The sequence below is a fragment of the Anolis carolinensis genome, chromosome 1 (genome assembly GCF_035594765.1).
Source record: "Anolis carolinensis isolate JA03-04 chromosome 1, rAnoCar3.1.pri, whole genome shotgun sequence".
NCBI lineage: Eukaryota > Metazoa > Chordata > Lepidosauria > Squamata > Dactyloidae > Anolis > Anolis carolinensis.
Genome location: NC_085841.1, coordinates 182,848,882 through 182,862,467, shown reverse-complemented (window position 1 = coordinate 182,862,467; position 13,586 = coordinate 182,848,882). Strand labels below are relative to the sequence as shown.

The 13,586-nt window shown below is 40.8% G+C and overlaps 1 protein-coding gene across 12 annotated transcripts in view; it reads left to right on the top strand.

The window, feature by feature from the left end:
* The window catches only part of unc80 (unc-80 homolog, NALCN channel complex subunit), a 195,712-nt gene that overhangs the window by 144,170 nt on the left and 37,956 nt on the right, over nt 1–13,586 (top strand). For all 12 annotated transcript variants that reach the window (XM_062961169.1, XM_062961161.1, XM_062961141.1 and 9 more), the window contains 5 exons: nt 7,132–7,302; nt 8,854–8,946; nt 10,262–10,297; nt 10,700–10,918; nt 12,238–12,438. In XM_062961169.1, coding sequence (XP_062817239.1) covers nt 7,132–7,302; nt 8,854–8,946; nt 10,262–10,297; nt 10,700–10,918; nt 12,238–12,438 — 720 coding nt within the window. The remainder of the gene's footprint in view (nt 1–7,131; nt 7,303–8,853; nt 8,947–10,261; nt 10,298–10,699; nt 10,919–12,237; nt 12,439–13,586) is intronic.

The window sequence follows — 13,586 nt, the reverse complement described above, 5'->3', positions numbered from 1 at the left end:
CTATCATGTCTCCTTTCAGCCTTCTCTTCTGCAGGCTAAACATGCCCAGCTCTTTAAGCCGCTCCTCATAGGGCTTGTTCTCCAGACCCTTAATCATTTTAGTCGCCCTCCTCTGGACGCTTTCCAGCTTGTCAACATCTCCCTTCAACTGTGGTGCCCAAAATTGGACACAGTATTCCAGGTGTGGTCTGACCAAGGCAGAATAGAGGGGGAGCATAACTTCCCTGGATCTAGACGCTATTCCCCTATTGATGCAGGCCAGAATCCCATTGGCTTTTTTAGCAGCCGCATCACATGTCACTAGTTCCAGCTTCCGAACAGTCTTTGAAGGCAACCCCACGTAGAGCGCATTGCAATAGTCCAAACGAGATGTATCCAGAGCGTGGACCACCGTGGCCATGTCAGGCTTCCCAAGGTATGGGCGCAGTTGGCGCACAAGTTTGAGTTGTGCGAAGGCCCCCCTGGCCACCGCCGAAACCTGGGGTTCCAGGCTCAGCGATGAGTCCAGGAGGACACCCAAACTGCGAACCTGCGCCTTCAGGGGGAGTGCGACCCCATCCAGCACAGGCTGTAACCCTATACCCTGTTCGGCCTTACGACTGACCAGGAGGACCTCTGTCTTGTCTGGATTCAACTTCAATTTGTTCGCCCTCATCCAGTCCGACACAGCAGCCAGGCACCGGTTCAGGATCTGGACGGCCTCCTTGGAAGCTGGAGAAAAGGAGTGATAGAGTTGGACATCATCTGCGTACAGATGACACCGAACTCCAAAACTCCGGATGATCTCACCCAGCGGCTTCATGTAGATGTTAAACAACAAAGGGGACAGTACTGAACCCTGTGGGACTCCACAAGACAACGGTTGTGGAACCGAACAGCTGTCCCCTATCAACACCTTCTGGGTACGGTCCTCAAGGAAGGACTGGAGCCACTGCAATGCAGTACCCCCAAGGCCCATTCCCACGAGGCGACCCAGAAGGATACCGTGGTCTACGGTATCGAAGGCCGCTGAGAGATCCAGGAGAACCAGCAGGGACACACTCCCCCTGTCGAGCTCTCTGCGGAGATCATCCACCAAGGAGACCAAGGCCGTCTCAGTTCCATGCCCCGGTCTGAAGCCAGACTGTGCCGGATCCAGATAATCAGTTGCTTCCAAGAATCCCTGGAGTTGCGAGGCAACCACGCGTTCCACGACCTTGCCCAAAAAGGGGAGATTGGAAACAAGCCGAAAGTTATTCCAATTAGTGGGGTCAAGTGATGGCTTCTTCAACAGCGGTTTTATTACGGCTTGTTTGAGGCCGGCTGGAAGTCTGCCTTCCCGGAGGGAGGCGTTCACCACCACTCTTACCCACTTGACCAACCCCCCTCTGGCTTCTTTAACCAGCCAGGATGGGCAGGGGTCTAGGATGCATGTGGTCGCTCTCGCTTCTCCAAGGACCTTGTCCACATCCTCAGGTTGCACAGATTGAAATGAATCCATCAAAATAGGACAAGCAGGTGCTCTTGCTACATCTTCGGAGATTGCATCAACCGTGGCGTCAAGCTCGGAACGAATCAAAGCGATTTTCTTTGAAAAGAACTGGGAAAAAGCTTCACATTTCTCTGCCACATCATCTGTGGGCGCATTTTGAGGGGTGTTGTTAAGCAGCTCTCTGACAGTTCTAAAAAGCTCGGCAGGACGGTTTTTGGCTGCCTCAATTCTAGAACTATAATAGTTTTTTTTTACAGCAGCCATTGCTTTGCAATATGTTTTCCTTTGGGCTTTAACCCGTTCTAAATTTGATTCGCTCCGTCGCTTTCGCCACACACGCTCTAGACGCCTCGTCTCTTTATAACTTTAACTTCACCCATGAGCACAGTTTTTCCATTCTCTGTACAGTATTTACATTGGCTTCACCACTTGTTATCCATTCCATATATATCAGCCATTTCTCTTTAATTTTTCCCATTTTATCATCCTGCTTATCTTCTCGAGTTAAACTTGCTATAATATTTGATTGGACCCGATCAATCAGGTAATTGTTCCCATTTTCCGTATTCCATTTTTCCCATCTTTCCAACCCCATGCTATTACTGCTTTTTCTGCTGAAATCATCACTTTGAATAAATCTTTTTTTCATTAATCTTATTGTTCCCTAATATTCTCATTAATATCAAATTCATATTTACTTGAAGTGGTATTTCAAATAATTTCTCCATTTTCTTTGTTATTGTTCCCAAAAGACTTTTGCCTTTGGACATTCCTACCACATATGAGCGTACCATCCTTTGTTTAAACCACAATACCAAAATGTTGACCTTTTCCCCACAATTATATTTGATAATTGTGCTGAGGAACTATACTATTTCCAAATCAATTTCCTTTCCATTCTCTATACTTCTCTATTTTGATTTTCCTAACTCCTCCTTTAAAATCCTCTATTGTTTGTCTTGTAAGTAATCCCTCTTTTTGCCATTTATTTTGCAATGTCCTTATGATGCATTCATCATCTTTTTGGAAAATGGAAATTTCCATAACCTTTTATGATCTCTGGAAAGGCATGGCCTTGATAGAAGTCATAACCTTTTCGAAAATGATGCCATAATCTTCTGGGAAAATGACAGTCATGCAAAGCAATTAGGTTTCTCAGCTGTTAAACTGATGTACCTAGATATTTCTTTGAACTGTTAGGGACAAAGATATGCCAATGCACAAAAACATATATATATGTATATAGCAGAGTTTCAGAAGTGTTCTTTTAGTTGCCCAATAAGATCTACTCTCCCTTAAAATATATTTGGCTTTAAATCATGCTCTCAAGAGACAAAAATAAGCAGATTGCTTTAAAAGTTACATAGTTGGTTTGCTCACAAACTTCATATATTCATCATACAGGTACTTTGAATATCAATCCAGTTACAGATAGGATTTGAAGTAGTTTCTCTGTGTAGATAACACAGGGCATCCTTCTTATAATCAACAGTCCATTGCAGGGGTCCCCAAACTTTTTAAACAGAGGCCAGTTCACGGTCCCTCAGACCGTTGGAGGGTCGGACTATAGTTGAAAAAAAAACTATAAACAAATTCCTATGCACACTGCACATCTCTTATTTTGAAGTAAAAAAACCCAAATGGGAACAAATACAGTCTCAATGTTAATCATAATAAAAATAATAAAGAGGGTTGGAAGAGACCCTTTGGGCCACTTAGTCCACCCCCCTTCTATCTTTGTGCATCAAAAGCACAAGCAAAGCACCCCTGACAGATGGCCACCCAGCCTCAATAATAATAATAATAATAATAATAATAATAATAATAATAATAATGATGATGATGATGATGATGTTGACCAGCTATATCTGCCTAGAAGATCTGGTGGCAGAGGACTCTTACAAGTAAAACAAGCAGTCAAAGAAGAAGAACATGCCCTGGCAGAATATGTAAAGCAAAGTGAAGAACCTGCTTTGATTGAAGTCAAAAATCAGAAACTCCTCAAAGCACAGCAGACAAAAAAATCGGTACAAGAAAACCGCACTACAAACTAGAGCTGACAGCTGGCACAACAAAACATTGCATGGAAAGTTCCTTGACAAAATTGAAGGAAAAGCTGATAAGGAGAAGACCTGGCTCTGGCTCACGAATGGGACCTTGAAGAAGGAGACAGAAGGCCTGATCCTTACAGCCCAGGAGCAAGCCATCAGAACAAATGCAATTAAGGCCAAGATCAAAAAATCAGCTGATGACCCAAAATGCAGACTGTGCAAGGGAACCGACGAAACCATTGATCATATCCTCAGCTGCTGTAAGAAAATTGCACAGACAGACTACAAACAGAGGCACAACTATGTGGCCCAAATGATTCATTGGAACTTATGCCTCAAGTACCACCTGCCAGCAGCAAAGAACTGGTGGGATCACAAACCTGCAAAAGTATTGGAAAATGAGCATGCAAAGATACCGTGGGACTTCCGAATCCAGACTGACAAAGTTCTGAAACACAACACACCAGACATCACAGTTGTGGAAAAGAAAAAGGTTTGGATCATTGATGTTGCCATCCCAGGTGACAGTCGCATTGACGAAAAACAACAGGAAAAACTCAGCTGCTATCAGGACCTCAAGATTGAACTTCAAAGACTCTGGCAGAAACCAGTGCAGGTGGTCCCAGTGGTGATGGACACACTGGGTGCCATGCCAAAAGATCTCAGCCGGCATTTGGAAACAATAGACATTGACAAAATCACGATCTGCCAACTGCAAAAGGCCACCCTACTGGGATCTGCACGCATCATCCGAAAATACATCACACAGTCCTAGACACTTGGGAAGTGTTCGACTTGTGATTTTGTGATACGAAATCCAGCATATCTATCTTGTTTGCTGTGTCATAATAGAATAATAATAATAATAAAAAATCACACAGCCCTAAACGCTTGGGAGCTTGTGATTTTGTGATACAAAATCCAGCATATCTATCTCGTTTGCTATGTTATACTGTGTCTTTGTGTCGATAATAATAATAAAGATGATTGGAAGAGACCCCTTGGGCCATTTAGTCCAGCCCCATTCTGCCTTTGTGCACCAAAAGCACTAGCAAAGCATACCCTTGATAATTAATTATTAATGAAATAATAATTAAAATGCCATTATAAACAAGCAAAGCTCTGGAAGGTGTGCACCGGGCGAGGAAGGAGGCGGGAAAGACATGCGCTGTGGGGGCCGGATAAATGGCTTCGATGGGCCACATGTGGCCCCTGGGCCTTAGTTTGGGGACCCCGGTCCATTGTCTAAAGCATCTCTCTGATCTGAGAGTCTAATAGAATATCTGTCTGTTCTGAAAATCCAAACTGTGTTGTTTCTGCATTGAAAGTCAAATGGCTTCTGTACAGCATTCTGTTCCTACTGACTTCTAAAAGCATACATCTGTTTCTACTGGAATCTGAAAACATACTACTAAAGTCTCTAATCATTATGTTTCTAAAATCCCAGATCTGATCACATGGTCTGCAGTCCCTCTCACAACAAAGAGTTAAGGAAAACTGAACATCAATATACGCATATACAAGCAGGAATGGCTCTAGGTTTTTTCAGGATGTAAGCCAACCTAGGGCCGCGCCCCCCCCCCCCCAACTGCCCCCCCCCCAAACTTACCGGTGGCGGTAATGACCATTGGGTCGCTCGCTGCGGAACAAGCAAGTATTTTGTATTCTCATGAGATTTCGCAAGATTTCTGCGAGATTTCCGTGAGATTTCCGCGATATCTCGCAGAAATCTCGTAAGATCTCGCAGAAATCTCATGAAATTTCACGAGATCTCACGAAATCTCACCAGATTACAAAATACTTCCTTGTTCCGTGCCGAGCGACCCAATGGTTGCCGCTGCTGCCGCTGCTGCCGCCGCTGCCGCCGCTGCTTTAAGTGCTCCCAGGAAGGGCTGCGCCCAAAGCGGCGGCTTCAGGGGCTTCAATGAAGAACCGGGCCTGTATACAATACAATAATTATTGTATTGTATATACATTTTAATTATATACATAACAAATAACTATTAGAAGCTTGAAGAAGGTTGCTATTTCCAACATGTCTTTGATCATCGTTTTGTATATTACTCCTGCCAACCCTTTCTCTTTTCTAATTATGTCCTTCATCTTATTCTCCCAACCTATACATTCTCCATATTTTCCTTGTTTCAATTTTTATATAGACCTAGTACCTTTATCCAGTTTTTGTTTCCCATCTTGTCTATTATTCTATTTATGAGGATAAGGTGGCCATTTATATCATATAAATCTTTAATCCTATAGTACCATTTGTTTTTCATTTCTCCTAACCAGCTAGAATCAAACTCCTTCCCATAAAGACTTTCTAGAGGAGTCAATTTTGATATTTCTGGCATCCACTTTTTCCATATTTTTATTGCCAGTTTTCTGGGGTCCTTTGTTCTTTTAATGCTTGTTTCCAAATTCTTTGTAAAGACCTTGAAACTTTCCTCTCCCTTATTGACTCCTCCTTCTATCCTGAACCATTTATCTCTTTTCTCTTTTGTGCTTTCAAATAGTGGCTTTATCTGAAATGCTTTGTAATATAGTTCCAAATTTGGAATTTCCCATCCCAATTCTTCCTAGTATATAGAGTATACTTTGCTTGGCATTCTGGATTTCTTTTCTCCTTAGATCCATTCCTGTCCCAACTATTAAGTTGTCTTTGTTTGCTTTCTGATGGGAGAACTTGAAATAAGTAGAATAATTTTGCTATCAGAAAGGTTTTAGTTGCTTTTATTTTGCCTAGAATACCCCAATTTTTCCTTTTCCAATTTTTCATGATCTTAGAGACTTTCTTCCATGCCTTATGATTCTAAGTATGGTTGACCTTTTCTGTAACATTTCAATAACGTTTGGAACATTCTACCATTAATTAAATAAAAGAATATACTGGTAATGTTTTTCAGCTTCATCCAAGTTTTAATGATTTCAGGTGGACGAATCCCTTCTGCGTGCTCCCTTAAAGCTTTCATACAAAATGATCTCACAGGACCACACCAAAATCGAACTGCACGAAAAGCATGCTCAGATAGATATTATATGCATATTTCTTCAGGGGCTGAAAGGGCTGTTCAGGAGCAGGAAGTTTGCTTCTGTCTTTCCATAGATGAACAGTGGGCTTTGAAGACTGTATACTTGGGGCACACTGCCAGAAAACCTATGCCTAACACTCATATGCCATTCTAGAAGTTGCAAATAGTGTATGGAATAGTTTACATATGTTTACATATGTTGCTTTGCGGGGTGAGCTAGCAGCAGCGTAGAACATTTCTGCTGAAGGAATTGTACTGGTTCATTTGTCAGGATTAAATTTTTATTGTTAGCATATTCATCCTTAAATAACATGACTTCTGGTTGCTGCAAGACAACCTTCTTCCTCATATACCTATTCAATCATTATAGTCATCTAGAGAGGCCCATCTGATACCACAAAGGTCTTGAGATCTACTGTTTAGTTGGTTGAAGCAGGAGATTAATGTGGTGGCACTCACTATGTAAAATAATGTTTCCATCATTCAACAACTCTTATTTCTAGGCATCTGTTCCCTCATCTGTATTTCTGAACTATATTCTTACTTTGTTGTTATTTTCCAATGGTGCACATTGCCCCAGTCTTCAGATGCTGATGGTCCTTGAAGCCCTGGTCCCCTGTTACCTTCAGAGGCTGAAGAGGCAAACCTCCCAAGTGGAGACGGTGACAGCAGCTCGAGAAGAAATCGCTGCAACAGCCGCTCTTGCTACATCCTTGCAAGCCCTTTTGTACAGTGTGGAAGTTCTTACCAGGTGAGATGCCTCATCTTTGTAAATATTGACATCTGTGTTATTTATGTATTTTCCCATAGTTAAAATAGATATTTGTCTTTAATATTACAGTGAGGACTTAACTTGACTTCTCACATGATCATCCAAATAAGCATAGCTCAGATTTGAAATTTATTGACGCTTATGTTTTCTCTGTTTCAAAATACGATTCCAAAAAATGGAACAAAAGCAGCTTACCAGTTTTGATTATCACTATGTAAGAAAATTTGAAAAAAAATCTGTTTCTGGTTTGAAAGTGTTATTTTTTGTGTTGTACGTACTTCGTAAGTAGTTGTTATACCTTAGAAACTTTGTTTTTATGGCTGCCACAAACTATGTCGAATTTGGTTGAGATTCTATGAGATATATATTGAAGAACTATAGCAAAATGTGCTGCAGGATATCCCACAAAAACAAAAATTTTGCATTGTTGAAGGCTTTCATGGCCAGAATCACTGGGTTGCTGTGAGCTTTCCAGGCAGTATGGCCATGTTTCAGAAGCATTCTCTCCTGACATTTCACCCATATCTATGGCAGGCATCCTCAGAGGTTGTGGGGTCTGTTGGAAACTAGGCAAGTAGGGTTTATATATCTGTGGAAAGTCCAGGGTGAGAGAAAGAACTCTTGTCTGTTAGAGGCATCATCACCTTGATTTGCATTGATTAGCCGTTCAGTTTCAAGATCTGGCTGTTTACTGCCTGGGGAAATCCTTTGTTGGAAGTTGTTAGTTGGCCCTGATTGATTCAGGTCTGGAATTCCTCTGTTTTCTTAATGTTGTTCTTTATTTGCTGTCTTGATTTTAGAGGTTTTTTTAGCCAGAGTTTGTTCCTTTTCATTGTTTCCTCTTTTCTTTTGAAATTGTCCACATGCTTGTGGATTTCATTGGCTTCTCTATGTAGTCTGATATGGTAGTTGTTAGAGTGGTCCATCATTTCTGTATTCCCAAATAATATGCTATGTCCAGGTTGGTTCATCAAGTGCTCTGCTATGGCTGGTTGGATTAGTCTGCAGTGCCTTTCATGTTCTTTGATTTGTGTTTGGGTGATGCTGCGTTTGGTGGTCCCTATGTAGACTTGTCCACTGCTGCAAGGTATACAGTAGATTCTTGCAGAGGTGAAAGGATCCTTCTTGTCCTTTGCTGAATGTAGCTTTCGTTGGATTTCCTTGGTGGGTCAATAAATAGTTTGTATGTTGTGTTTCTTCATCAGCTTCCCTTGATATATGGTGGATCTTTGTCTTTACTCTCGTGACTTGTTCTTGGCCGTGCAGCTTTTCTGATGTCTGTGGTGGAGTCTCCATTGGCCTGTAAGAGCTCAGTTTAGGTAGTTCGGTTCTCCTTGGAGGAGTGTTTGCAGTTTAATAAACTTTTCACATGTTTTTATGATAGACCCAATTAGGAAATGACCTGTATAACCCAGGAATAAAAAATGTGTTACATAGTGTTGTATCATGTTAAAAATCCAATCATCATGGTAAACTCAGTTTTGTCACTAAAATGAGGTCTGACAGTCTTTTTTTTTAAAAAAAAAATAGGCCAATGACTGCTCCCCAGATGAGTCGCTGTGATCAAGGCCATAAAGGAACCACTGCTGCTAACCACACTATATCATCTGGAACAAACACCAGGTAATTCATAGCTGTTAGCTTTAAACATCCATGTTCCTTGTGATACTGAATGTGTGAATGAAGTTTTAAAATGGAAAAATTGCAGGAGGCGACTGGGACTTAAGCATTACCTTGTTTCATCAAATTAAAGATTCATTTAGACTAATGTGTTATTTCTAACAACAGCCAATCCAATTGTCGGCAGTAGAGTCCTTGATGGTATTACTTCCTCATTCCTTCCACGTGCTGCTGATAATTTTCTGGTGTTGTAAATTAGTTAAATTAGCCTCTCGCATAAAGCGTACCTAAATTTCCTACTTGACAGATGCAACTGTCTTTCTGGCTGCTTAGGTAAACAGCGAGCTAGGCTATTAATGGTCGGGGGCTTAACCCAACCCGGGGTTCGATCTCATGACCTCTTGGTCAGTAGTGATTTATTGCAGCTGGCTACTAACCAGCTGCACCACAGCCCAGCCCTAATCCTTTTATAACCCTTTATTTTCTCTCTATCATCTCACAGTCCCATATGATAATCCTGTATCTGTCCTTGACATGGAAGGGATGAGGAGTGAAGTCAGAACCTGAAGCTAAGGGGCAATCTGATATCAGAGTGTTTGAGTGAAAGAAGGCTGAAACAAGTTAATGTGCCTGTAGCTCCACCTTGGACATGGGGACAAGAGTTGGAATCACAAGCACTTTTGTCCTGCAGACGTCTGTCAGAAAGACAGAAGTGAAATTTGTAAATGTCTTCAGAGCAAATAAATTATTAGAATGCATTTAAAGCAGACAAAATTCAATTTTATTTTTTCTCTAATTGCCACTGAAATTTGCTGTTGAAATTTTGACACATGATTTTCTGAGAAGTCATAGAATCATAGAGTTAGAGGAGACCTCATGAGCCATCCAGTCCAACCCCTCTGCCAAGAAGCAGGAAAATCGCATTCAAAGCACCCCCAACAGATGGCCATCCAGCCTCTGCTTAAAAGCCGCCAAAGAAGGTGCCGCCACCACACAAGTATTTGGAATGGAGATACGGTTGTGTGAGCAATATGATCTTGGGAGCTGCAAGGGGCTGCTTGATTTCCATCTCTCATACAAGTTTCTGCATTATGACTTTAATGCACACCGAATACTTTCTTCAAGTGTTACTCCTCATCTCTGTTGACCAGAGAAATAAGACAAGCATTCAAGGCAGCTTTGCAGATAGGGGCATGTTTTCACCCCCCTACCCACACCATATTGTAGTAGGGGTGTTGTCAGATCTAACATGATATGTAATTCAGATCCTGATTTTTTTGTTTTCTTGTGAATTGTTCATTGTGTTCTCATTTCTCAGGTACCCGGAGCAAGGAGCCAAACTGCACTTTATCAGGTATGTCAAGATCCAGTCTCCCTAACATTGTGATGAACTCTTCTAGTGTGGATCTCTCTCTGGGTTCCCCTTGCAGAATTTCCCACATAATGTTTATACACATGAAAAGAAAATCAGATAAAGGTTCTCTTTTCAGTCCTTGAAGCTCCTTGGTATTTCTAATTAGAAAAAATACTTTTAGGAAGCCATTATTTCCTTATTTAGGTATACCTCTGTTCATAAAGAGGGCATCATTACAATCTTTTTATTCTGAATGAGATGGAAGAAAAATTCACATACTGCTGAGTTATTCCCATATGCCAACAGATGAGGCAGGAATCTCTCCTCCAGGCCATCCAAAAATGCATATTGACAGTAAATACTAATCTTTCATTCTGCATCTTTCTCCTTTGGATCCTTCAGGGAAAACCTTCATTTGTTGGAAGAAGGCCAAGGCATTCAACGGGAGGAGCTGGACGAACGCATTGCTAGGGAGGAATTTAGGCGGCCTCGTGAGTCCCTGCTCAATATCTGTACTGAATTTTACAAGCACTGTGGCCCTCGCCTGAAGATTTTGCAGAATCTAGCTGGTGAGCCAAGGGTGACTTCCTTAGAGCTGCTGGATGTTAAGTCTCATATGAGGTATCATTTTAGAAATGCATGAATATTTGAAAATAGAAAATGTAAGCATCTATCAAACTGTTGAAGTATGTGTGGTTATAATTTCTCAGGGGCATAATGTAATCCCAACACATTCAGCAAAACCCTTCAGCTCTTGGGTTTTAAATAGAACAAACAGCATCCTTTCTGTTACAGAGTCTCCCAGGTTCCTTCATTCCTTCCTAAAGCTGAGTATGGTAAAGAAATTCTCTCTTCTATTGTAAAATAGAAACTACAATACAAATATGCACAACATTGCTAAGACATGTTTTCGGGAATCTGTTGCCATTTTGTTGTTAGAGTGAGTGTCAGTAACCTTTCAGTTTGCATTTCCATTTGGAGAAATTGTCTTTTTTCGGTGCTTAAGCAACAAATTATGATGGTTGGAAAAACGTCATGGTCATCTTTTGGATTACAGTATATCCAAGATACCTCTGGAACCCAGGACCCATCTACACTGCCATATAATGCAGTTAAGTGCTGTTAAACTGCATTATATGGCAGTGTAGATGGGATCCAAGCAACATATTCTGTCTTCTATGAAGTCTTGGTAGGCTTCTAAGTTTTGCAGTAGTTCAGCCATGTTTAGTTTTTAGAGATATAAAAGTTGTGGAGTGAAATATTCTTTTCCTTAAAGCAGCACCTTATAATTTTGTATATTTTTCCTTCACAGTCATAATAATATTTACTTAAAGGACAAACATGTCATAATAATATTTATTGAGAAGGACAAATATGTCCACCACCCTCACCCCCACCACCCCACACACACATATGCAAATAGCAAGGCTTTTCCATTCATGTAGCAAGTCTCCCCAGCCATCTTATTTTCGCAGCTATTGCATAGCTATTGTAGGAGTGGTGCTAACGTAAGAAAAGAATTAACAGGGGAATCACTCTGGATGCATTAAGCACTAGTCCTTAGTATAGGATCCAACAAATGAGAAGAGTTATTCTCCATTTTCATCCTCCCTTAAGACCCCACGGCCCCATTTATGTTCTCTGGCATCTCCTAATTTTGTCCTGAAAACACTTTCTACCCGAAATGGACCCCAGTAAGCAACATAACCCATTTTCCCATATCATATATATTTATATAGCGTTCATTAAAGTGGATTGAAGGAGATATTCTGAAAGAAGTTAACCATGATTCCTGTGCATGTTGGAGGTTCTGTTAATGGAACATGCAACATTCTACTCAATGGGATGTGTTTTTCCAATAATGTAGTAGTCATGATACTTTGCAGAGGAGCTCACTTTGTAGAATCTCAGATTGCCCTCTAAACAAGCAATGATTTTAGGTTGGCAGAAATTGCACATTCCCTTCTGAAGCTGGCACCCTATGACACCCAGACGATGGAGAGCCGTGGGCTCCGGCGATACATCATGGAGATGCTACCCATCACTGACTGGACAGCTGAGGCAGTGAGGCCAGCCCTTATCCTCATCTTAAAAAGATTGGATCGTATGTTCAATAAAATTCACAAGATGCCTACTTTGAGGTGAGCAGGTGTGACGGAAACCTCTGGGGGGTCCGTTTCTGATGTTGCAAGCCTTGAAGGAAGGGTGTCTCATTTTATTGACAGTGTTTTGCTGCACTGAATTCTCACAGCAAAAAAGAAAAGAAAGAAAGGAAAAATGTATTTCTCCTATTGGTGTGTATGCATGTGCAACAATAGAGGAAATGCATCTTTATGTAAAACCCACATTAACGATTTTTAAAATGTAGCAAACTCCTCAGAACAAGCAAACAGGTTAGAGGTGGTTGTCACCATACTTTCTAAAATCACCCATTATTCTCCGTTTTAAGAATTAGGCATATATTGTTATACAAACAGTTAAGAGGTACATGCACATTTGGTGATAAAGCCTATTTACTATCATAGCATTAAAATACACAGTTAACAAATCAGATGCGTTCATCTCATGATATCTTTCCCAAAAGAATTAAGTAGTAGCAGGGAAAAAATAAGTATATGTTACTATACTACAAAGAAGAGTAAATTCAGCATATTGCAGCAAACTTTTCACTCAAAACTATCAAGATTATGTCAGATGAAGCCCCCAAGTCAGGTAAACCTTGCAAAGGTAAGCAAAACTATTTGAGTATTTTAAAGACAACTTGAAGGGTTCTTCCAAAATGCATCAAAGGATGCATTTTTTCACCACTGTTCTTATGATCTCCATTATGGTGGCTAGATTTATAGAACTATACATTTTTAATATCCTGAGGGTAATCGAAAAGGTAACAGTCTTATTCCTCATATGGAAAGAAACAGAAATAATTCCAGTAGTGTCTAGTGTATGATCCCATTCTTTCCCAATTCAAACTTTATTATATTGTTTACTTCAGATATGTTGCTACAAACCAACACTAAAACTTCATTTTCCATCCTTTCTTTACAATCTTCTTAATGCCGAAGCTGCTAAAATGTCCAGTTAGGTAGAAAGTAAAAATGAAAACAGGGAAACTTTGTCAAATATTTTTGTTAGAAGCGTTGCTTACTGAAGCATGCTTGTACACTTAAATATAGAAGGCATGAGAAGGATTTAGGTTCTAACCCTGTCGAACACTTGGAATACTTGGGGAAGTCATAGGGGGGAAGCTTGTTTTCTGCTGCCCTGGAGACTAGGACAGGGAACAACGGCT